This window comes from Cottoperca gobio, chromosome 3 (genome assembly GCF_900634415.1).
Source record: "Cottoperca gobio chromosome 3, fCotGob3.1, whole genome shotgun sequence".
In the NCBI taxonomy this organism is placed as follows: Eukaryota; Metazoa; Chordata; class Actinopteri; order Perciformes; family Bovichtidae; genus Cottoperca; species Cottoperca gobio.
Window position 1 is genome coordinate 5,965,949 of NC_041357.1, and position 24,175 is coordinate 5,990,123.

Sequence of the window (24,175 nt, forward strand, 5' to 3'; positions counted from 1 at the left end):
AATGTGTCATAATACCCTCTTTCATATTGCAGAAAAAAAAAATGTTCTATGCTGACTGATGTTTATGATATTAAAGTCATCGTTTCTTTGGGTTTGGCTCCGGCAGCGGGTTTACTTAAGACTTTATAAAGTAGTGTGTGTGATCTATCAGCCAGTTGTCATTGCATTAGGATGTAATCTCTTTTATCTTCCATCATTGAGATTATCATTGAAAAGGATGAGGGGCAAAGATAGTGAGGACTAGTAGCATTTATAGTTAGATGTGCTAAAATACACACACACACACTCATTGTGTAAGGGTTTTTAGAGACGCTAATACAAATCCAGAGCTTGTTAGATTTTCTTTTACAAGCCTTTATGATTTGTAGTGTCTATGAAAAGGGTATGAAGTACATTTAGAGAGGTTAACCACCGTCATGGAAAACCTGGACATTTGATGGGATTTAAAAATGGCATTTTCCAGGCCCAAGTGAAGGAGTTCAAGTACCTCGGGGTCTTGTTTGCGAGTGAGGGAACGATGGAGCGAGAGATTGGCCGGAGAATCGGAGCAGAGATAGGGTGAGAAGCTCAGCCATCCGTGAGAGACTCCGTGAGAGACTCGGAATAGAGCCGCTGCTCCTTTACGTTGAAAGGAGCCAGTTGAGGTGGTTCATCTAGTAAGGATGCCACCTGGCCGCCTCCCTAGGGAGGTGTTCCAGGTGCGTCCAGCTGGGAGGAGACCCCGGGGAAGACCCAGGACTCGGTGGAGAGATTATATCTCCTCACTGGCCTGGGAACGCCTCAGGATCCCCCAGTCGGAGCTGGAGGATGTGGTCCGGAGAAGGGAAGTTTGGGGATCCTTACTGGAGCTGCTGCCCCCGCGACCCGATCCCGGATAAGCGGTAGATGAAGGATGGATTTTCCAGGCCTGGAAAATTCATGGCACTACTAAAGTCATTGTAATCTTCCGTGGGTCACCTTCGACGTAATTGAGCATAACGGCGAATACATGTTCTGTAGATGTTAGCCTGTATGTCTGTTGCCGTAACGAAGCTTTAAAATGCGTTGATGCGTAACGCTTTGTTTACTATCACGTACGCTTCCTCATTTGTTTGTATGCCAAATAGATGAAAGTATGCTTGTATAGAATTCCAATTTGATATATCTGAATAATGCTGTGTACATTTGTGTGTGTGTGTGTGTGGGACACTAATCGATATATATATATATATATATATATATATATATATATATATATATATATATATATATATATATATATATATATATATATATATATATATAAACTGAGTTGCAAAAATTGAACAGGGAGGAAAGCAGGGAAATACAAACCAACTACTTAATTTCTCAAAGGACTTTCACTTAGGATCCACTGTTTCTGTTTTGTTTGATTCCTCCGTTTTGTTCTTTTCCTCTTTATAACATCTCTTTCAACTTAAATGAGTCCCTAAAACGCCTTGGCGGCCTAGTTAAAGTCCCTAGAACAGTAAAACTGTGTTCAAGTGAGTGATGTTGGCAGCAGTTAGGTTTATATTGCTAGCTAGCAGCTCTTTATGAGACTGTGAGGACTGTGAGGAAGGTAAGAGAGAGTGGAGAAGGACAATGCACTGAAGAAAGATAATGTCAGAAGGATCCCATTAAGATTACCTTATAGCTCAGTTTATCAAAGGGAATTAGCGTTTCTGTGTGTGCATATTCCCCTTGACACACTCCTCCAAAATGCAATCCCTCCTGGGCCGATCTGAGAGCAGGGTCGTGTGTGCTGCAGGTTGAAGTTTAGTGTCATGCTCAAGGCTGCTTTTCACTTTCGAATCATTAGTTTTCACCATCAATACACTGCCTGACAGTGGTGAGACTCAATCCGGAAGGTTATGTTGGACTGGCGTTTAGAAGAAGACGACAAAGTAATGGAGAAAAGATTTGGCAGTAGTGAACATTGGTAAAAAAGTTGGCAAGTGGTGAGTTGAGCGGCAAAGAGAGGAAGTGCCCCCACAGCGAGAGTGTCAAGTGTTTACAAGATGAAGACCTCTCTGCTCCTCCGTCTACCCCATGCCTCTCTCACTGACACGCCGCCATCGCACCTAATCAGCGAATCACGGCTGGATTCGGTCTAAGAGGCCTGATTGGCTGATTAACCAAGCTCATCAACACACCACCCAGTGTGACTTGAAACACACACACAGTAACACAAGTGTGCAAATGACTGCGCGTAGCCTGCAATGTGTGCGTGTGTGTACATGTGTAATATATGCGTGCATTTGTTAACTTCTTTGCTTTTGTGAGTCTGTGTGGGCAATATGTCTGCAAGTCCACAAAGTTTTACACATTAAAAGTTGAACTGTTTTACCACCTTCAGCATCTTAAGTGGCTGAGCTTTGCATTTGAGTGTTAAATATTATTTGTGATGGCTATGTGTGTTATTTCCAGCTGGTGATGGGTAGGTGGGGGTGGGGGTTGTCATAAGAGAGAACATTACAGCCTTCTTTTACGCAAATTGCCCAACAGCTGTAGTTGGGTTATATAAATAACCACCATCATTTCCTTTGAGTAAATACAAAGGCACAGAGTATCAAATTAAGAATCTAATAGTTTATACAGTAATATCACATTATTTTTACAGAAAGGCGTAACACAAAATAAATAGAATAAATGTTGTTTGTCGGGAGATAATGAGAAGAGGGGCTCAGATCGGTAGATGCTCAAAGATGAACACTTTTCAGTCAATAGTGTTTGGCATGCAGCCAATAAGAGAGTCATTTACTGAAAGTTTGTCTCTATTATACATGTTGTAGTCACTTTGGTGAGGAGTCATGCTGCGGCATCTTAAAGTTGCTATTGGCTGCAGTGGGCACTGCAGTACTAACACTGGTTATATACAGGATTTCCACAGTAGCAATCTATCATTATCATTACACCAACCCTTCACTCATCCCCCATTCCATAATCATTCATATTTTACCATGCAGAGCGCGGCAACACATGGAGTATGGCAGGGCCCAAAGGAAGATCAATGCCAATATTTATTTCATGTCCAATTACTAGGGCAGAGCCGCAGTCCAGAGAACTCGGCGATGAAAGTAAATGTCCTCTCACAGAGAGACACACAGGAACCGCAAAAGAAGAGCAGCATAAGCTTCAAGAGCAGGGAATATGAGTACAAGAGCCTGTTATAGGATTCCAATAGAGCGAGCTACTGGCATTACCAGGGGGTGAAGCCTCCAGACAGCTGAGTGAAATTGTGTTGCTTTCAGCGGGAGATCCCTCGCACTATCCCGTTTCCTTCTCTTCACCTGTTTTTCTGCTGCTGCTTTAAGAATTCATCCTTTTGCTTTAGAAGTGTGACCTGTATTTGGAACAGCCTGTCTGCGCCATAGTGAAAGACAGTGGTCATAACACTTCAAAATCTATCCCGTGTATGCATACGCCAAGATTAGAAATGTTGAAGATTCCCCACCAATCTTTCTTTTGTTTATTCATTGTGTTACTCATAAGCTGCATGAACATGATGTTTGAATAGTGCTGATATTTACCAGTAGCCCTGTACGTTATACATGACGTGTTGACGGGTCTTGGTGTTATAATGCCTCGTCTCGTGACTGTAGCAGTGGAACAAGACAACATATATGAAATGTATTTATTTTTACATTTGAAATCCTTTTACCAAAATCATTTCTTGCCATAAAGAGTTAATAATACAGAAGATCTTCTAAACCTTGATTTTTGGTTTTGCATTAAAGATGACTTGTGTGAATAAGGCTACATTAGCAGCCCAGGTAATTACTGACTATATTGATCTGTTGTTCTTTTCTCATGATCAATTGATCAAGTCCATAAAGGTGCAAAGGTGCACAGCTGGAGTGCAGTGCACATTTCCATTGCTGTCATTCCCACTAATTTACCACATTTTCTTCATTACAGATCAATAGTCCCCGCTCCGTGTTTGATTATGATTTGCAGATGAACCGATGTATCACTTAATGACCTGCTCCCTCCCTTCTCTTTTTCTGTTGCACTCCAGATTTGTTCCTGACAACTGAAGGGCCTACATTCGAGACCTGGATCAGCAAGGTAATGAGCTTTTATTGGACTTGTTTTCTCCCTGTTTCCCAGTCACAGCTTTCCTTTCTACTGCCGGTCTTTTCAAGAGTTGCGTTCGCTCATGGCAGCCATGTGTCAGTGTAGCACTGCAGTCATGCAGTAGGAGGCATGGATATGACTGTTAGACTTCATATACTCCCTTTTGTACGAACATATCACATTGCTCTATCAACAGTTTGCAGAAATATGGCCGCTACAATTACTGTCATATTGATTGATTTGTAGTCTTTAACGGATGCAACATGTTGCTTTGATTTTACTAATGCTCTTCACAAGTTACCACAGCCCCTGCTGTTGTTTTAAATGTTTTATAAAGCCAAAAAAGGTCATTGCAAAACAAAGACAGAAGAGCAAAACCCTTTCTGAGAGTCAAGATGCTGGAACAAGCTAAATGGCAGCATATTAAACTTGGTTTTACCTGCACTGACCTGCTTCAAAACAACTTCTCTTCTCTTTATCATTTTCAGTACCTATTGAAATTGTTGTTGTGTGATTTGTTAACGGGACCGGTGAACCACGATGACTAGCTGTTACCTGAACACATGAAATAGTAATACAATGATCACTTTCTAGCCAAAGATAACAGCATGTCTTAAACTTTTACGGTGCACGTTTACAGTCACCTGGTCTCAGCCACTCTTACTATTAACAGTTAAACATTAAACAGGGATCTACAATATGGTCCATAATAGTCATGTTTTGTGTCCATTCTATAAACTAGAAGCACACTAGGAGAGCGCAGACCTCCGCCAAGGCCGTCTTCATGATTAAAAGATAATGCGTGTATCCGCCCCATGATCCTGATCAGGTCCAAAACATAATGTGTTCTTGCTTGGAACATGCTACACCCATCCAGAGAGTTTCAGGTAAAATCAAGCCTGTAGTTCATGTACAAAATAAACAAACAAACCGAACTGAAAACATCCTTGGCAGAGGCAACCAAATCCAATGTGTCCGGTAATAGGAAGATTGTCTGTGCACGTACAACCAGAGGTATTTAGCTTGTGATCAAAGAGGGACGACCCACACATCACCCCTCAGTTCATCTCATCAATGCAACAAGCAGCTCTGCAAAGCTTTGGTGGGGCTTTGGGGTGCAGCATCGTTAGCACTGCTGCAGGACTAGTTAATATTCTTGGAGAGCAGAGAGGGGAGACCGTGGCTCTGGGTTTTTGTCGAAGGGTCCTATTTGAAATTCAGCAGGTCGAGGCACAAGCCGAACGCTAGTCTATCTTATCACCGAGAGGAGGAATAGGAGAAAGGAAGGGGAGGGGGTAAAGGAGAAGAGACAAACAGAGAGAGATTGAAGGATTTGGCACAGACAGAATGTGTGTGAGGGTAGCGAGAGACCAAGCGGGAGCCAAAGAGAGCAAGTAAACTGCCGTACCTAAAAAACCAGTAGGATGGGTGACGGGTGGTGGGAATGTTGATGAGGTGAGAGGATGATGCAAGAGAGTCTTCATTGGAAAACATGAATATCATTTTGAATGGTTTTTTCTTCCACCTAGAATGTGTTTTTAGCCCTTTTTGTTTGTTTGTTAGTCAGAAGGATTTTTCAAAAACATGGTGCAGTTAGGCCCCGAGGCCAAGGGAACAGTGGTGGAACTGTCCATCTGTGGGTCGTCTGGTCCACTTTAACCCTGACTGAAATCTCTACACGCAATTAATAATATATGAATTAAATAAGGTGCTTTTTCTGTGTCATTGTAACTAATAGCTTTATAATACATAATTTGCTGATACTTTATGAATCAGTTATACGCTCTTGTTGAAGACAACTTGTGGAAAAACTTGTTTATTAGTTCATCAGGTACACATTTCCACCTGCAGACTTGATGAATAAGAATTAACCTTAATGACTTAACTTTTATAATTACAGATGACTTCCAAACTTCTCCTTTTGGATTATTAGAAAGCGAGAAACTCATTAATTAATGACCGTGTCAGCGTGGAACTGCAGAGTTGACGGACAGGATGAGTCTCGTCAGTGCTCTGCAGTTTACCTGTGTCTCTCCATCTCATTCTCTCCTTCAGCTCATGAAGAGAAACAATCCTTTCCTTTTTATTTTTGCCTAATTTCTCTGCTGCTTCTGCCCCTCTTTCCTTAAATGCACATACAAGTGCTTACATCCACAAGCTCTTAGATAAATTGCGAAATATTGTTTCATCCAAAGGCACATGACATACACGGCCATAGATGCACACGCATATATACACAAACTGACATTTTCCAGCATCCTCGGAGCATTAGACCCCTGTTAATCCCACTACGATATTCGGTTCAATGCAGCTGCATCTACCGGTCACAGGCCAGCACATTCCTCTTTCTCCAGCACTCTGTTTTAATTACTTTTCTCTGTTTTCTCTCCCCCTAAGTCTCCTTCCATTCCTCCCAGTTACTCTGTTTTCCTGCGATTACACAAAAGAAAGCAGTCACAGAGGGGGAGCGGGGGGAGAAAACAAGCTGCAGAGATGAGTGAAAAAAGGTGTTCCATTGGCTGTCAAGGAGAGCCGAGGGGTTTTAAAGGTCAATTCTCCAACAGCTGATATAATAATGTAGTTCATTTGTGAGGGACAAACTGCCTCTGGTCACATACACATACATTTACATACACTGCAATGGGCTCCATAAACTCTCTTTGTAGTCTTTCATACACTCGATCAACGTGTTTGAGCACTGTATAGAACATGACTAAGCATACAGGGCCAGGAGCAACAACAATGATCTTTTGAAACTATTTTCGTTTTTTGCAAAGGAAAACAATGAAATGGCCACCTGCAGAAAAACTCATTTCATGCTAATTTGGCATTGACATAATTATAACAAATGTTCCCTCCGGCCTGAATAGCATAATATGCACATAACGGAGTGCTTACATGAGCTTACATAGGCCTAAGAGGGCAACTAAACATGATGACTTTGTATGGGAAAATGTTTAAAATCAGACATTTATTATTATTATTATTATTATTATTATTATTATTATTATTATTATTATAGTTGTTGGATTAAATATGACACTAATGCTTCTCTCTGAATTCATCAGGATAATTTCATAAGATGTGTTTGTGTGTATGAGATGCAGAATGCAGTTTAGTATTCAGTTCAAAGAAGTTGAACCTTTCTCAACAGTCGAACATACAGTATACATGTTGAGTTCATCCTGGCTACTATAGCAACATATCAAATATTAATCCACTGTACTGTGACCGCAGTCTCACGCACTACTGAGTAGATGCAACCATAATCCCACTGTTCCTGCACGAAAAAAAAACAATATTTCCCAATTGAAATGCACCATTGCAAAAAACTTCATACACAGTACATGTTTGACACCGGCATTAGCATCAATTCTGCAGTGTGTGTGTGTGTGTATGAGATGTGAACAGAAGGGAAGAATAATAACAAGAACTGTAATCCTTTCATCTTCACACATCAATCAACTGTTCTCAAACTGTCTTGCTCACACACACACACACACACACACACACACACACACACAGTTTTAATCATGACATCTTGTAATCAGGCAACCAGCAGCACTCAATCACACCGGCAAAGATCTCAGTCGTCCTCAATGCACAGAGAGTTAAAACCCTGTTGCCACATCTGTGGTGCGTCTGTAAATGTGTGTGTGTGTGTGCGATTACAAGGTTTAAGTCTAATTTCTCTCTGCTTTTGAAGAGATCATGTGTCATTTTCATAGGTCAGTGGTACGTAGACGCATGCATTTAAGAAAGCAGCTAGGCATTACATGTATCTCTCTGTATTTGATTTACTATAGTTTGTTGCATAGATTATTCATAAATTATATGAGAAGTCACTTCAAAGCATCGTGTGTGTGTGTGTGTGTGTGTGTGTGTGTGTGTGTGTGTGTGTGTGTGTCGCACTCTTTCCTAGAAGGTTTGTTTGCAGTGATGGGATGGATCTCTGCCTGATGAACTTCTTGGTTCAATTATATCACCAAAATAAGTTTCTGCCATTTTTCTGCCTGATTAGCATTCAAAGCGTCAAACATCATGCAAATAATTAAACTCTAAAAGTACAATTTGTGTGTCATGAATAATTGAAATTGAATGTAACATTTGGCTTCATCTACTGACAGATTCTGCACAATGCTCTGCACAGCATAAAGCATCCGCTGTAGCTTTATCGGGGATATCATGTGACTAAGTGTTCGTAACCCAGTGGCAGACTGCAGTGTTGTAGAGGCAGCACTTGTTCAAACAAAGAAATGGACATTTAATAATATTAATTGTGTTGTATGATTTGTCCACATATCCAGAGGCCAATCTTTCTTCTGGCTCAACTCTGCAGCAAGCAACTACTGCAATAACCTCTTGGGATTGTTAAGCTTTCACTCACAGTCAGCACTATTTAGGCAGTGTGATTAGCAGACACTGAAAGTAAAACAAATAAATCCTCATGACATTCAGAAATAATAACTCCATTTACTTACTGTATCGGTTTTAATGCAACTGTTGCAGTGGCTGTACAGTAAAAGTGCATAACCTTCCATGGACATAATCTACTACTGAACAACTGAAGCCTTAAAGTAATAATCATGTAGTTAACTTTATACGTTTATACTTCTGGGTCTTGCTCTCCCTTGTTGCTCATGGTAACTGTCTAGCCCTAGTTCATATATATTCAAAACAAAGTGATTTTCTGCCCCCAAAAACATAAAACACTTCTTTTGCAAAATGAATTTCTTTCCCCGCAGGAAAACCTGCCGAGCTCCATATTCTAAGAACATTTATTAATATTCCTGATGAGATGTCTTCGTGCTTAGTGCCTAAATCAAGAGTGAGCATTCGTGCAGAGGCCTCATTCAGATGTCAAATATTGATGTACTAACTGACCAAAAGGGAACTTCGGGCCACACCATCATAAATCTAGTGGACCATCACACTGGCAGCACTATTCATTAGACTCCTAATCTAAATGTCTCAGGGTGGAGTGGGAGAGTCACGATGAGGGTGCCATTAGGATGATCAAGTGGGTGCTTTCTATGACGGTTGTCTGGAAGAATTAGACGCTTCCAGACGGCTAAATAACGCTTTCTGCCAACTCCTCTACCTGTCTACTCTACTTATGCTTAGGGCCTATACATACTAGGGGGGTGGGGGGTTAGGGGGGGGTCATGTATGAACTGAGATTCTTATCTTCTTACATTCTGAATCGAACGACAGTGCTGCTGATGGACAGTAATCCTACACATCAAGTCAAAGCTGTGTCAAGTTTCATTTGAATGAAATGAAATTGGCAAGAAATACAAAGCTCAGCCTAACAGTTCTACTCATGCAACAGGCAGCATTGTATTTGTTGTATACCTTAAACGTGTTATTCCTGACGTCCCTGAGAATTGAGAAACACTAAAAACCTTTTCATAAAAAGTTTGTTTCTGCAAGATTGGCGTAAATAATGCTAGCTTTTGTCTTAGGTTTGTGTGTTTATATTATTGCAATCAATTGATATACTGTACACACTTTACTCTGCTCTCGTGCCATTATTTGCACCACCACCTTCATTAGTGCACATTGGACTGGAGCAGACCCTGAAATGATCCTTCTGTGTTCTGAATACAGAGGTACTTTGAATGGAGAACAGACTTTCAATCAAATCGTGACTCCAAGAAGTCAAGCCAAGAAATCTAATCCTGAGATACGGAGAGATTCACACAATACAGACTCCTCACTTTCAGCCCTCGAGGCCTTTTCACAGGAGACATGTTGAGATGTCACAGTAGGGAGAGCAGAGGTGTAAATAATAAATCGAGGGATGCCTGAATTCTATTTAGCTTTGTCAGTTTCACGGTGCTGGTATTGTGTATGCTGGCTCACACTGCCACGTGTCATGGCTTACTGAGAACGCAGCCGTCGTTAATGTTATTAGTAACACCTGTCTGCTGTGAAAAAGCTCATTTCTAAATGCAAACCGTGTGCTTTTTAAAGACAAAGAGCTGATGGTCTCGTCTCACTCATGGCTTCTTTGTAGGCTGTGTCATTTAACCACACTTGACATACATGCTGTCAGCGGACAATATGAAACTATTAAAGTGATACGGAGAATAGCGTGCCTGCCAGTTATTGACCTTGAATACGAGACGCTTTGATTAGGCACTGTAAGTGATATTGCCGGTTGCTAGGAACAGCTGACAGCTGCAAAATAAGATGATAATGTGTTTCCTGGTTAGAAAGTGTCAGCTGGTTTTAGTTTTTTTACTGTCACATTACTTCAAATGTCTGTTCAAACAAGGACTTCCCTCTGTCATTAAATAGTAGTGGGTGTTGGCAACATTTCATTCTTCTGTATGTCCCTGTACACAGAAAATCAATATGAAGGAGAGCGTTGCATCACATCGCAGGAATGGTGTCAAATGTAGTTACGCAGAGAGGAGCACGGTTTATTGAATGTAGGAGTATATCCCTGTACATATTGTGCAGCATTACAATCTGAGATATTTAATATTGGAAGAATAAACAGTAAAATTGTATTTATTCTAATGAATTTGTTGCATTGCTTTGTGACGACTTTAAATCATACAGTGTGGCTGCTGATGTGTGGAAGATGGTGTCTGCTTTATCTCATCTTTATTCAGTCTCTATTGCTCTTCAAGTCTTCTCTGGCTCTCAATTCATGTTCATTAACTTAAATGTAATAGCAGTAGACAACAATACATATAATACAATCATCATGTGAATGATTGAACAGTTTGTACATTTAAATAATATTTGTCTTGCACACAATAGTGCTTGCAGTATTCGACCGCACGTACAGGCCCCAACACATGCAGAAGTTATGCATAATACATATGTTGCTCTCTCTGACTCGATCCTGGAATCTCTCTCTGTCCCTCTCTGTCCCTCTCTTTCTCATAAATCACTAATGTTGGTATCAGCAGGCAACAGTTTCCCACTGCACAGACTTGCATCTGCTCACACACACACACACACACGCTCAAACGTCACACATACCCCCCTCCCCCAATATGCTTATCTCCTCTTCTTTGTCCCATGCCCTCTGTAAAGGGCAGTACACACCGATGGCATTCGATGCGTGTCACACCCCTCACCCATTGTTTTCTATACAAGCCCATTCGTCTACATCAAGACGCAGAAACCCTGAGATGACGTGTCATGTCGGGATATGCTGCAGCCCCACTTCCCACCTGAAAAGCAGGACTCCTGCTCGTCACCGAGTAGTCGGTCGACAGACAATTCATCCACAACAATGCATTTAAATCATCAGTTGAAGTCATGAGATGCTTTTAGCTTCTGAGATGTGACGGTTATGTAATTTTAATATCTCTGGGTATTGGACTGGTCAGGACAAACAAAGCATTCTGATGGGCATCTTTCACTACTTTCAGTTTATTAGACCATGAATTGAGAAATGGGAATACATGGTTTTACTAGGGGTTGAGAGTTTATAGATACAATTATCAATAAACAAACGATTGATAATCCATAATGCAAATAAACATAGTAGATGCAGCCCTTATAGTAAATGAATGACACTGTTTTTACAGCAACTCTACTTAAACTGAATTTTAAGATGCAGGACAAATGCTATCACTAAATGTTATCCTTTCTTATGATTAGTCTGTTGAAGTTGTCCATACAGACGGCTGCTGTACATGATGGGGCTATTTAGAATCTGGCAGCTTCCAGCATCTGGAGGAAATATGTTCAGTTATGCAGGGATGGGCACATGCACTTCTCATGTTTATGCACAAGCATAGATGCGCACAAAAGCCATCCCTTGTGACCGCTTTCTTTATGGTCCATTTAACAACCCATGAAACTGGGCCCCGTATAGAGAAAGTGCAGAACCATTATGTTAACTGTTATACCTGTTATCTGTTTGTATGTCTCACACACCTCTCTCGCTCTCTCGCTCTCCCCCCCCCCCCCCTCCTTCAGGATGGGAACTTCACCCGAGTTGATGATGTCATGCCAGCAACACCACCAGTCCAAACACCAGTGGGACAGTCCTCCTTCGTCGACTTTGGTGAGAATGCCAGAGATTTGCTGTAATTTGTGATGAACCTTTTGTGTTTGTGAGTGATTGTAATATAGTAACAGATAGATCCTTCAAAACCTCGCAGTGGCACTAAGTATACTGCGGGGATTTTGATTGTAATTACAGACTCAAAATGTAAAATCAAAAACACAGGAAGTCAGTGTGTGAATGCTTTTAAGATGCTTAGAAAGCCGTGTGTGTGTGTGTGTGTGTGTGTGTGTGTGTGTGTGTGTGTGTGTGTGTGTGTGTGTGTGTGTGTGTGTGTGTGTGTGTGTGTGTGTGTGTGTGTGTGTGTGTGTGTGTGTGTGTGTGTGTGTGTGTGTGTGTGTGTGTGTGTGTGTGTGTGTGTGTGTGTGTGTGTGTCAGATCAATTCCTTTCCTAAGTCCTTTAAGCTCCCTCTGTATTTGAAGCTGTGTTGCTTCAAAGGCTTCCACATTGGACTGTCTGGTCCTTTTGGTTTTGGCATTTTCACTACAGCTCTCTCATCACATAACTTTATTTCCCTGCACACACACACACTCACACACACCAAAAATGCTCAACCCTTACCAGACAGGCTAATCTCACGCGTGCACACACTGTTGCAAACACACAGCCCACTCTGATACACACACTCAATCCCACATAGAGCCAGATTTGTGAACATCTTATCCCCTTAAACAATCTTGGCCGGTAGTATTCATTGTTCCGCTCAGCTTTACATTTATCCTCAGCAAATCTCCGCTGGCTCTGTAATCTCAAGGCTGCATCCTGTACGCCACAAAGTGGTCCCTGGTCGCTCATGTCAGAGCTACCACCACAGCCAGAAGGGGGGGGGGAGGGGGAGTCATGGTGGCTTCTTATGCTTGTTTAAAAGATAATACCATTTGGGATTAACGGTCCGATGGTGTTTAACAGTCAAGTTAAATGAGGAATTTGGATGAGTAATATTCCTCCTGCAGTCGGCTGCTGTGATTACCCTGCACAATGTTCTGTGCCTCTGTCTGCTGTCATAAAGCTGGTCAGCTGCCAGGCGTACGAGACACCTCCCAGTGTCGATGTGTATAACTCTGAGCACATACTACTCCGTTGGCTGCTCTTGATGAGGCAATAGTCTTCCCCAGCCTAAAGCCAAATGTGAGCTATTCTTGGCTTTAACGTGTGACTTTGTAACTTTTGATGAACAGCAGTTATCAAAAGCATTTCCTGCATAATTGAATTTCCTTACTTATGTTAAAATGTTTATGTGTGACCTGCTAAAGCATAGTGTAGGAACTGTAGAGAAGTAGAGAAGAGTCATAAAGCAAACTGACACAACAGCATGTATCTAAAGTGTGCTGCTATTATCCACCGTCAGCTAATGGCACTGGTGGAATGTAACGGAGCACATTTTCTCAAGAACTATACTTTTGTACAACTTTGAGGTACTTGTATTTTACTTGACTATTTCCATTTATACTTCTAACTCATGCAATGCAATGCATATCAGGGGGAAATACTGTAGTTTTTACTTCACTACATTTGTCTGACGGCTTTAGTTACTTTTCAGATTACAGTTTGTCATCCCCTTCCTGTCCAGTGAAAAAAGATATATAGATATATAGATATATCTATCTATCTATATATATAGATAGATAGATAGATAGATAGATAGATAGATAGATAGATAGATAGATAGATAGATAGATAGATATAAATACATCTCCAGATGCGTTGATTTTAAATTGTTCTGGAAAAACTGAAGGATAAAAAGCTCCTGGATCAGCTGTTAAAAGCTGAAAACAGGCAGCTTTTACTGAGAAACTCATGGAAAGTTGACTTTTTCGAGCTGCGTGCTTCTCACAGGACAGAGACGAAGCTCCAAATACATGATGATATATTATGATACTTTGCTGTAGATTAAACTACGGTATATAAAGCAGGTAACATGAGCACATCATTCAACATCTACAGGCGTAAAGTGCAACATACACATAAATGCAGCAGTAATATTAATTAATTAATTAATTATTAATTAAACATCTTATGTAATTGTTAAACTGTGATGTGAAACATTTGACTTTAAGTACATTTGCTGATAGTACTTAGATAACTGTAGTTTTACTTGCAGTGGAGTATTTTCATAGTTCAGTATTTGGTACTTTTACTGAAATAAAGGATCTGAATTCTTCTTCCATCACTGGATAATGTTCCCACCAGACCAAGTGAAGGCCCACAGGTCACAAAGTGGCACAACAATCCGTGCTCATAAAATACATTATTTTCTGTCAACCAAAGGATTTTTCCGAGGGAAGACCTGGCGATGAATACTAAATCAGAAATATAGACCTCTTTCCGTGTAACAATGTTATTGTTTTGGAAAAATTGAGGGTTTTCTGGTTTGTAGCATTTTTGTTTAGTTTTTCGACACTCACTCAGTTTGAGCTACGTGCTGTCGTTAGCTGGCTAATGTTTGATTCATTTTTAATTAACTTTTGGGCTCATTTGGCACTCATTCACAGAGCACACACACACACAGCGACACACACACGTGTGCACCCATAGTTTCACACTGATAAACACATCCTTATTGGCAAGATTAATCTGTTAATCTCATTGCAGCTAGAGGTGTCCATCAAATATTTAGTGAACAAACTTCCCCTTCCCAAATCGGCAATAATGTATGAGCCAGAGGGGAAATGACCTATATACTGTGTGTGTGTGTGTGCGTGTGCGTGTAATGAGGGAATCTGTCTCACAGCGTGTGTGTGTGTGTGTGTGTGTGTGTGTGTGTGTGTGTGTGTGTGTGTGTGTGTGTGTGTGTGTGTGTGTGTGTGTGTGTGTGTGTGTATTTAGTTCATCATCTCTGGGGGCGGCGACCTTTTTTTGTTTAAATCTCAAGCTTATCTCGACAAAAAGTTTTTCATTTCTTTAATCTTTTTCTCCTTTTTTTTTTCCTTCTTCCTTCGGCTCGGAAATGTCACTTCAAGACGTTGCCCTTGTTAGCTGGGGATTGAAGCCTTTGAGGGTCACGCTTCTAATAATCTGCCAAATTCCGAGAGAGATGCCTTGCAGGATATAGCGTCTCTTATTTTTGTCCCGTTTTGTCTGCTTCACTCAACCCCTTCTCGGCTGTCGCTGTCTATCTTTATTTCTCTTGATCTGCCGTATATCTGCTATCTATGGCTTACTCGCTTCTCACACTCGTTTTCCTTCTCCGCCCTCTATTCTTCATCGAAACAGCTTTTGGTGTCACTCTTATTATATTGTTGGAGGAGGGCTCTGTAGTGACCCACTATTACCCACTCTATCCTTTAAGTTGCTTTCTTTTCACAGAATATTCATGAAAGCTTCACTCTTCACTTTGCTTAAGAGACGGAGAGATTAGTCTTTACAATATATAGAACAATACTATCCAACAATATTTTAAGGAATGATAATATGCTAATCAGTAGTTGAATGCATGATTACAGTGAAGGCCAGATTACATCTGACACACTGTATCAAATAATGTTTGACTATATCTAACTTTATCTCTTATATTCTCTCATATTGTCAGGCAGAGACAAAAAGAGATGATCCCTGGCAGCAAGCATGGACTCAGTGTTTGTTATAAAATCAATAGCTGAATGGGAAACTCGGTATGAGTCAGAGGAGATTGGCTCTGACAAGAAATGCACACGAAACTATAAGAGAACCTGCACTCTTAGTCACGGTCCTTTTAATAAAATAAGCCTCTTATATTTGAGATTTGAAACACACTTTCATCCAAGGAATTGCTAAAATGGAATTTACATTTAAGGTATCTTCATCCCTTTAGTCCTGAAAGCACTATCAGGTGGAGGCCATGCAGACGTTCATGTAGCCGTTCATGGTCCCCAGAGGAGGAACCTGAGTCGGGCTGATCTTTCCTGTGGTGCCATCGTGAAGTTGACGTTTTTGTTTTTTTAGCATAGACTGTGTAAAAGAAGTGGACCGTCACCGTGTCTCTTCTCAGCTTTATTATGTCCAAATCAGAAATCCTTTATTAGTCCCATAGCGGGGACATTGACATTGTTACAGCAAAGAACATGAGCACAAGAGTTATGTTGTAGCCACTCTGACACAAACAGTTTACAGTTGTATTTACTACTCTTTATTGTGTCGCATTAAATTGTACAAGTTTTTGTGTCCGTCCCCTTTCCCCATTTTTTTATTCTCTATCTACTTTCCCGCTTTGCTCCTACATCAGCCTATCTCTGTCTACCAGCCGGACTCTGTCAATAAGATTATCATGCTGTGTTTGTCTCCATGTGGCCATCTTATGAGCCCATCTGACCAGCTTCTTTCCAGGCTAATTAAAGAGCACATTGTGGCTTTACTGAAAATCCTTGAAAAGAATGACCTCAGAGAGAGAGAGAGGAGAGAGGGAGAGGGAGAGGGAGAGGGAGAGGGAGAGGGAGAGGGAGAGAGAGAGAGGGAGAGAGAGAGGGAGAGAGAGAGGGAGAGAGAGAGGAGAGAGAGAGAGAGAGAGAGAGAGAGAGAGAGAGAGAGAGAGAGAGAGAGAGAGAGAGAGAGAGAGAGAGAGAGAGAGAGAGAGAGTTCAAGGTGAGATATAAACCTGTGCTGAGGTGGATGATGTTGTGATGGAGGATGAGAAGACGGCAGGGAGGATAACGAAAGAACGAAGGGGATGAGATGGAGCAGAGAGCAGCAGTGTGTGTGTGTACCTTGTCCTAGCTGTCTCCCACTACATATTCCTCTACATCTTTATGTCTGTGTCGACCTTTCTTTACCTTTTTCTCTATATCTTGATCTCTTGAGTTTTTTTTTTTTTTACATGTGTAAATTATATATGACGACTTCACCAACGGTAATTATAAAAAAAACAAGATAAAAAAGAAACTGGCAATGGCTGACGCACAGTGGCAGTCAGCTGTTGTTTCATATTTTTGCTGCCAGGCTGCAGCTGTGCCCGTGTGTACTCTCTCCCACGTAAATATCAAGTGTAGCTTTATCGAGGAATTCATCTGTGAAAGCTCATTTAGTAAACTGCAGCAGCTTCAGATTGACATAAATGTTTATCCTTATAGTTCTCATATGATTTAGGAAAGGCAGTTTTAAGAATGCTTTGAACACTCTAGTCTTAAAATGTGTCCTCTGTACGGCGCTATATTTAGTCATGTCTGGCTTTTCTTTTTCATCTTAATTGTGATGTCACCTAATCTGAGTTATGGACCTGGTGAGTGTTTCATCATCGCTCTGTGCTTTACTGTGACCAGGTCATCTCACATCTTACGGTTTTGTAGTGTTTAAGGTTGATGTAAATAAGTAGTGCTGGCCTCAGTGGCAGGAAGGTGTTCGGACTTGGGCTTTTATTAGAAATTCTGACACTCTGACCAGAACAAATAAAAGTGAAATCTGTAATGACCCGTTTCAAATTCAAAGCGTACAGTCTGTAAGAGCCACAGACATAAAGTAGTGACCTTGTGGTCCAGCAGAGGGCACTCTTAAGAATCACTATGAGCCCAACTTTTTGCATACCCTATTGACCAATTAACTAAGCTAATGAATAAAAATGGAGGTCAATAGCGAGCAAAGCTGTGCTGATTGGATAACAACAACACCGAAGCAGTTTGTTATGGGCTCTATAACATACATCTATAATAACATAGCAAAATGATCTTTCTTATCTTTTGTCTCTGTTTCCTCTTTTTTTTTTGCCAAAGTAACATACAGGACCGACCTTACCACAGAACACACGCCCAACACTGTGTGTGTGTGTGTGTGTGTGTGTGTGCGTGCGTGTGCGTGCTACTGTTCAGTTTCCAGCAGTAGACTCGTAATAGATGCACAGCATATGTCAGACAAAACAGGCCCATCTGCCTTATCACTGAGGTAATTGCATTTTTCAAAGTGACAGCGGCCGATGCATAATTCATCATTAGGTAAAGCACAGCGAAGCCCAACAACCGAGCGTGTCAGCTAGCTTCACTGCAGGTAGGATGGAGGGAAGCTGCACTGCAGCCAGCAGCTCACTGAGATAGGGAGATTTTTCAGACAGCGAGACATGAATGTGTTTGGAGGTGATATTTAAAATCGGAAAGGCTGTCATCGTGTGTGTGTGTGTGTGTGTCTGTGTGTGTGTGTGTGTGTGTGTAGGTAAGTCAGCATGTTAACAGGACAGACCATTTCTCTCTGCTCACCCCTCGGGCGTTCTTTCTCCACTCATCTTATTATATTGTGTTACATCCAAACTCTCCTCCTCTCCCTCTTTTCTGTCTGCTTCATTCTCTTCTCAACCTTTCACGCTATTTTATTTTTTATCTTCATTTCCCTTTGTAATTTCTTTTCTTTCACTGACTGCCTTGTTATGTTTTCAACCATTCTACTCTGCTTCCTGACTTTTTTTGCTTTTTCAATCTCACTTTCTTCATCACTCTCTCTCTGGGTCTCAGACTGCAGGGATGTGTGTACCTGTAAAACCGAGGTACTGCAGTCCTGCTCGGCTGGTTAACATCAGAGTTAGTTGTGGAAGCAGTATCGCATGCACATGCATCTGCGTTTATGTGAAAGACATCCCTCCGGACCATATTAATGAAGTGAAAATGTTTCAATGGGGAAATACAATCTCCTAATCAAGCACCATTTTGTATACCATGTGCAAATGTTTCAGTCTCTAGGGTTTACGCTTTCCTAGTTCAGATATTCATTTGCACATTTTAATATGCAATTTAATGCAAATGTAAAAGTACATCTGACACAAAGTGTCCTTCATTGAAGATAAAAACCTGCGTCTCCCTCTGTCTTATTCTATCAGTATCTGCTGTGTGGTAATTATGCATAAGTAGTCCTCTCAATTATAAGGACCCACCCACAGTGATCTACAGCTAATTAGCACTTTATTTCTGAATATATTAAAAAATGCTGCACATGTTACAAGTGTTGTGTACGGAGAGGGAAATCCACAACTTCCATTTTGTGTTTGCAGCCACCATTACAATATACAAGAGGCTTTCAACCTGAGAGGGGCACCTCTCCACGAGGGCCAGGAGCTGAAGGGGGGGCAGGGAGAGAGAGACAGGAGTGGTGCATGCGCAGTCTGTTAAAAATGATTGTTGACCAATTGCGGCAAATTGTATTTATCTCCATTCATAAATGTTCATAAATGTTCTTAGAAATCAGAGAACAGGATCCTCGTCATCGCTCGCAGCCTGCCGGAGAAACATGTTTTAATGTTTCTTCAGTATCAAAGTTATTCAGTCAAAGTTGTCACTACATCCCTGGGTACATTGCAAACAGGAACTGCTACAAGGCCGGCATACTTTTAATGGGGCCATTTTGCCTAAATGTAAACAAAATTGTCTAAGATAAGTTACAGCTCACTGCTAACATACTGACTCCATGGCAACATTACACTTCCTGCTGACATTCCTCAAAGCCTTCCAACTAGGGGAACTGTAGTTCTTAGTATTATAAGACAAATAATAATAATAATAATAATAATAATAATAATAGGGGTCATAAAGTCCAGGAATACTAACTTTGTGGCACTATCAAGAATAGTTTGATGTAGGTGTGTTGGGCGGGGCACAGTCTTAATTATGTCTGACGTGCCAAACTTTAAAAATCCATGCCGTGTAAGAGTACAGTGCTTTCACAATCTTTGTATTTGTTGTACATATTTTGTCTGGACTAAATTTAAAGTAAACCTAAAATGAGCATGATTGATGACTGTATTTTATAAAATGTCAGACTTTACCTTTAAACGTAGCAGATGATGAAATCCAACTCGACATGTAGATTGTGCGATGTGACCATTTAGAGTTCTGATGTATGATACATGCTGAGTCAAGCTTTTTCTGCAGAAAGGAATGTTAAATAAATGTAGATGCAGTCTTTTGACTTCTTCTACGGAGATATTTTAAAGCCGAGAAGCTTTTTTCTTTTATGCCTCCGGGCTTATGGAGGCATCAATAATAATATGTCTGGTGAAAGCCTTCCCAAGTTGGAAATGATGTTTTCTGTGTTTATGTAAGCATTTATGTATTGTTGCTTTGTTTTTATGATTCGCTGTTCTCCCGAAAGACGAGACCTACGTCATGTCGCACACATCTCTCCCCTCCATTACACCTTTAGCGCGCACATTTGGAGAAAATGCACAGATCTCTATCACATCATAGGGTTTGTAATGAGACTCAGGCTCCTGGCAGCGTCCCACCATGTGTGTGTGCACATTGTGATTTGCATTGTTATTGGTGCTGTGTTGTACTCTATGAATGCCAAGGTGTCACAATGCATATCTGCTCAGTTTCTCTGTATATTGCCTCATAGTCTCTCTCTGTCTCATCTTGTTTATTATTTTCTCTCCTTTCCTCTGCCCCGTCCTTCCCGGGCCTCCCCTCTCCTCAGTGCCCTCTTCGTTTCAACCTAGACCTGCAGTTTCCTCCCTCTGTGCGTCTCTCAGCCAATCTCCATCACGCCACGCTTTGTCAGCGGGACTGAGAGATGAAAAGTAGGAGGGAGGGAGGGAGGGAATGATGGTGAATAAAGAGTAGGAGAGATGGACAGAGAAACAGAGGCATTAAGACTGAGACGGGAGTAATACAGGAGATAGTGACTTGCAGAGAGGTGGGCTCGAAGGGGAGGAAGAGAGGGCAGGAGGAGATGGGTGGAGAGCACAAGGGGAATAAAAGAGAGACAGATGAATAGATAGATGAAAGAAAGTATTCATGGAGGTAAGGACTGGTGGGACAGAGGGAAGGAATGTTAGTGCGTGTGCGTGTGAGTAGCCGAACTGACAGTAAACAACGGAGACAGAATGGCGAGTGACAGCCTCTGTAGGACTGACTTAGCACTCGCTCTGTCTCTCATCCCTGCCTGTTTCTGTATTGCTCTCCTTACAGTACCTCACCATATACACATCTATCTACACTGCAGAACAAGTACAAATGGTGCACTTGGTGCTCTTAGTATCGCAGTTTGTTTTCATTACACCCGCAGTAATGCAGATAATTAGACGGCAATGCCCGTGCTTCTTATTCTCGAAGAGAAATCCCTGTTTTGTTTCCAACAGTTAGAAGATGTTGTGCTCTACATGTGTGCAGCACTTCTGCCGCCTCTGCCTGGATGTGTGTAACACACTAATGCTCCTCTTAGAATTGAGACATTTTGGGAGTTTGCAAAATTGTGTTGAAACAGTTAAAGTTTTGCACTTTCATAAACTCGGCGGCCTTGAAACAGATTTCACAGAAGTGAATGTTAAAAATAGATGCAGCAGAGATATCCTGACTCATCTGGATAGCATCTTTGTTGTTGTTCGACATGCCTTGTAAATGCCTACATCTTTCAAAATCCACACTTCCACATTATAACACATTTATTCTGTGAAAGTCTGAAGTAATCAGGCGCAAGGCAAGTTAACTACCCCCCCCCCCCCCATGTACAAAGGACCTTACTCAAAAGCAGTAGTCAATTCAAATTGACAACAGGCGTTGGCCAGTTGTCCATATAGATCATATAAGGTTGCTAAATCTTCAGAAAGGTGTTGTATTTATTTCTGAGAGTATATGTGATCTTCTCTAGTATGATGCAGTTATTCACTTCCAAACAGCGTCTAGCTGTGGAGCGATGGGAATCACCTCTTCCACGTCACTGCTGTGCACTTCCTGGCAATGCACAAGTTATTTCTGAAAACCTTGTGTGAAAGTTTCTTAAATGTGCACTGATGGTTGAGCCGAGATGACCTTGATGACATCGTCACGGTTCCTGCCTCACACTTAAGACACACCTCCAGAAGACATAGCACAGTGTGTAGAGAGTAAACTGAGCTTCAGGTGCAGTGCTCCTTACATCAAGTCAATAGGATTAGAATTAATCAATGGCAGTGTTGATAGTTGATAATTAATTAAGTAAGTACAGTATGTGTTTTAGTTTTCTGTCTTACCAGAATGCTCGTATTTGTTCCCTTTCAATCATTTCATACCATTGCAAGCTTTTTGATTCTTGGCCAGACAATTTAAGCAGTTTTAAGACATAACTCATGTTCTTATTATACTAAATAATGAATCCGTTAATAAAAAACTCTGTAGATATAATGCATAACAAAAATGATTGTTAGTGCCCAAGTGTGAAATTGTATGTAAATGTGTCCCGTCATTATTACAATGTGTGTCACCTTTAACTTATGTGAAACACTGCCTTGAAAATGGACACAATTAAAAATGAATGAACGCAGTGTTCGTTCTCCCACCGTTAACCAATTTCCTCTTGCTCTTTTTATCTGTCCACTGCAAGAGAAAGCTTTTGTCTTTATACTGATTTAAAGGAAATCCAATAGAACCGGTCTAATTTAAAACTAGCAAAAACAATCTGTCGGCTTTAAACCTCACCAACCACGGACCTGCGTTTCACTAGTTTGTGAAATGATCTTTTGTTTTGTGTTGTCAGTGATAATGACTGCTATAAGAAGATGACAGAACGATCAAGATATGATTGTTTGTGTGAGCAAGTGTTGTGATGTTTCTGTCCACATTTGTAGCATTTTAAATGTGTGGTTCGACAGCCATCGGCTTTGAGAATATGCAAAATCAGATTAATCCAACATTGGAAACAAATGCATTTCCCTAAAGTCAATCAGACACAATTTTATATAATTTTGTATGATTTTAAATATGTAAGTTGTTGACTTATTGTGTTTAGCAGTGTATCTCCTTATCCGTCTCACTTTTTCTCCCTCTTCCGTCTCTCGCTCAGTTTCCCCTGACAGCCACATTCAGTTTCTCTTCCTCCCCTGCTTTGTGCTGTCATTCTTCATCAGTGTCATTCACTTCATCCTTCCACATGGCACAACATCTGTTTGGGAGTGTTGTACTTGCCCTGTTAAAAAGGATTCAGATAAACTGTGCGACGAGAAGCCTGGGAGCAGTTTCGCCTCTTTAGTCTGGTGTCAATTTACGCGCCAACCTGTGCGTTTGTCTTTAATAGCCAAACCTCAGAGGTTTCATTGTTATGTGAAAACCTCTTTATTGAAATGTTTGCATATTCCTTTAATCGAAAAATCTTTAGGCACCTTTCTCACTAACTTGTCATAGCCAGTAAAGCACAGGTGTGAGTAATAACATTATTGATGGGCTCACTCCATGTAGGTGTCCCAGTAAGCCATGACAATGATCCTGCATGCATCACAGCAGGGTGTCTGAACTTAATTGGAATGCAGTGCTAATTAGCGTTATTAGATGCACCTGTGATCCTTTACATTACATGAAGCCTGCATGGCATTATGGTAATAATAATTAATAGCCATGAAAATCAGTGGAGAAAAGGATTCTTCAAGTCACCTGACATTATTAAAAGGCATCAAAGAGGCAAGTGTTGCTTGGATGCGTGTTTGCTGGTAGGAAACACGCAGGTGCTCCTGTGATCCGGCTCACACGCGGGAAAAAACTGGAACAATTTCTTTGTTTGTCAGAAACAGCGCTGTGCTCAAAGTTAACTCCAGAACACATCTGTGGCATTCTGATGGAGTGGGAATATTAAAATAGCACAGTTTTAGAAAACAAAGGATCTCACGTTCTACTGTTTCACTCCAACATTGTTGCCTCTCAATCTAATTTTCTGTGTGTGTTTCTGGCAGATGGCAATGGCTACCAGGATCACCTCCTCCCCGTGTGTTTGGATGCCGCCTGTCAACGCAGTGCCATCTACCTGGCCAAGTCAGGCTCAAGAGAGGTACACAACACACACACGACCACACTGACGGCTAAAAGCCATAATGGATTAGCTTGGCTTTCTGCTCAGTAATCCACTTTATTTTTGTATTTATCACTCTTCTATTCTTTTCTACCAGTCTTTATAACAGCACTTTGTAACGCTTCTCTCTCTGTTCTTACCTTCTCCTCAACTCTGTCAGCCTCTGGGACACGGCTTAGTTCTTTGTTACACTCTTCTGATTTGTACAACACTGCTCTGTTCAACTGTCCTCTATTCTACTAGTTCTTATTACATGCTCAGAAGAAACCAAAGTTCACTGTCTGTAGGAGAGGGGGTGCTATTATTTGACCCAGTTACCTCTTCTGCAAGGTTTGTTTTCTGCAGTTTGAAACGTAACGTGA

General features: G+C 41.1%; 2 protein-coding genes across 2 annotated transcripts in view; both read left to right on the forward strand.

The window, feature by feature from the left end:
• LOC115026034 (T-cell immunomodulatory protein-like) overlaps window positions 1–24,175 on the forward strand; it is a 58,680-nt gene that overhangs the window by 21,437 nt on the left and 13,068 nt on the right. Inside the window, exons 7-9 of the mRNA XM_029458585.1 lie at window positions 4,019–4,068; window positions 12,025–12,112; window positions 23,698–23,792. Of these exons, the coding sequence (XP_029314445.1) occupies window positions 4,019–4,037 (19 nt within the window). The 3' untranslated portion in view covers window positions 4,038–4,068; window positions 12,025–12,112; window positions 23,698–23,792. The remainder of the gene's footprint in view (window positions 1–4,018; window positions 4,069–12,024; window positions 12,113–23,697; window positions 23,793–24,175) is intronic.
• The window catches only part of LOC115003427 (T-cell immunomodulatory protein-like), an 82,279-nt gene continuing 63,765 nt past the window's right edge, over window positions 5,662–24,175 (forward strand). Inside the window, exons 1-2 of the mRNA XM_029425186.1 lie at window positions 5,662–5,713; window positions 23,698–23,792. Of these exons, the coding sequence (XP_029281046.1) occupies window positions 5,662–5,713; window positions 23,698–23,792 (147 nt within the window). The remainder of the gene's footprint in view (window positions 5,714–23,697; window positions 23,793–24,175) is intronic.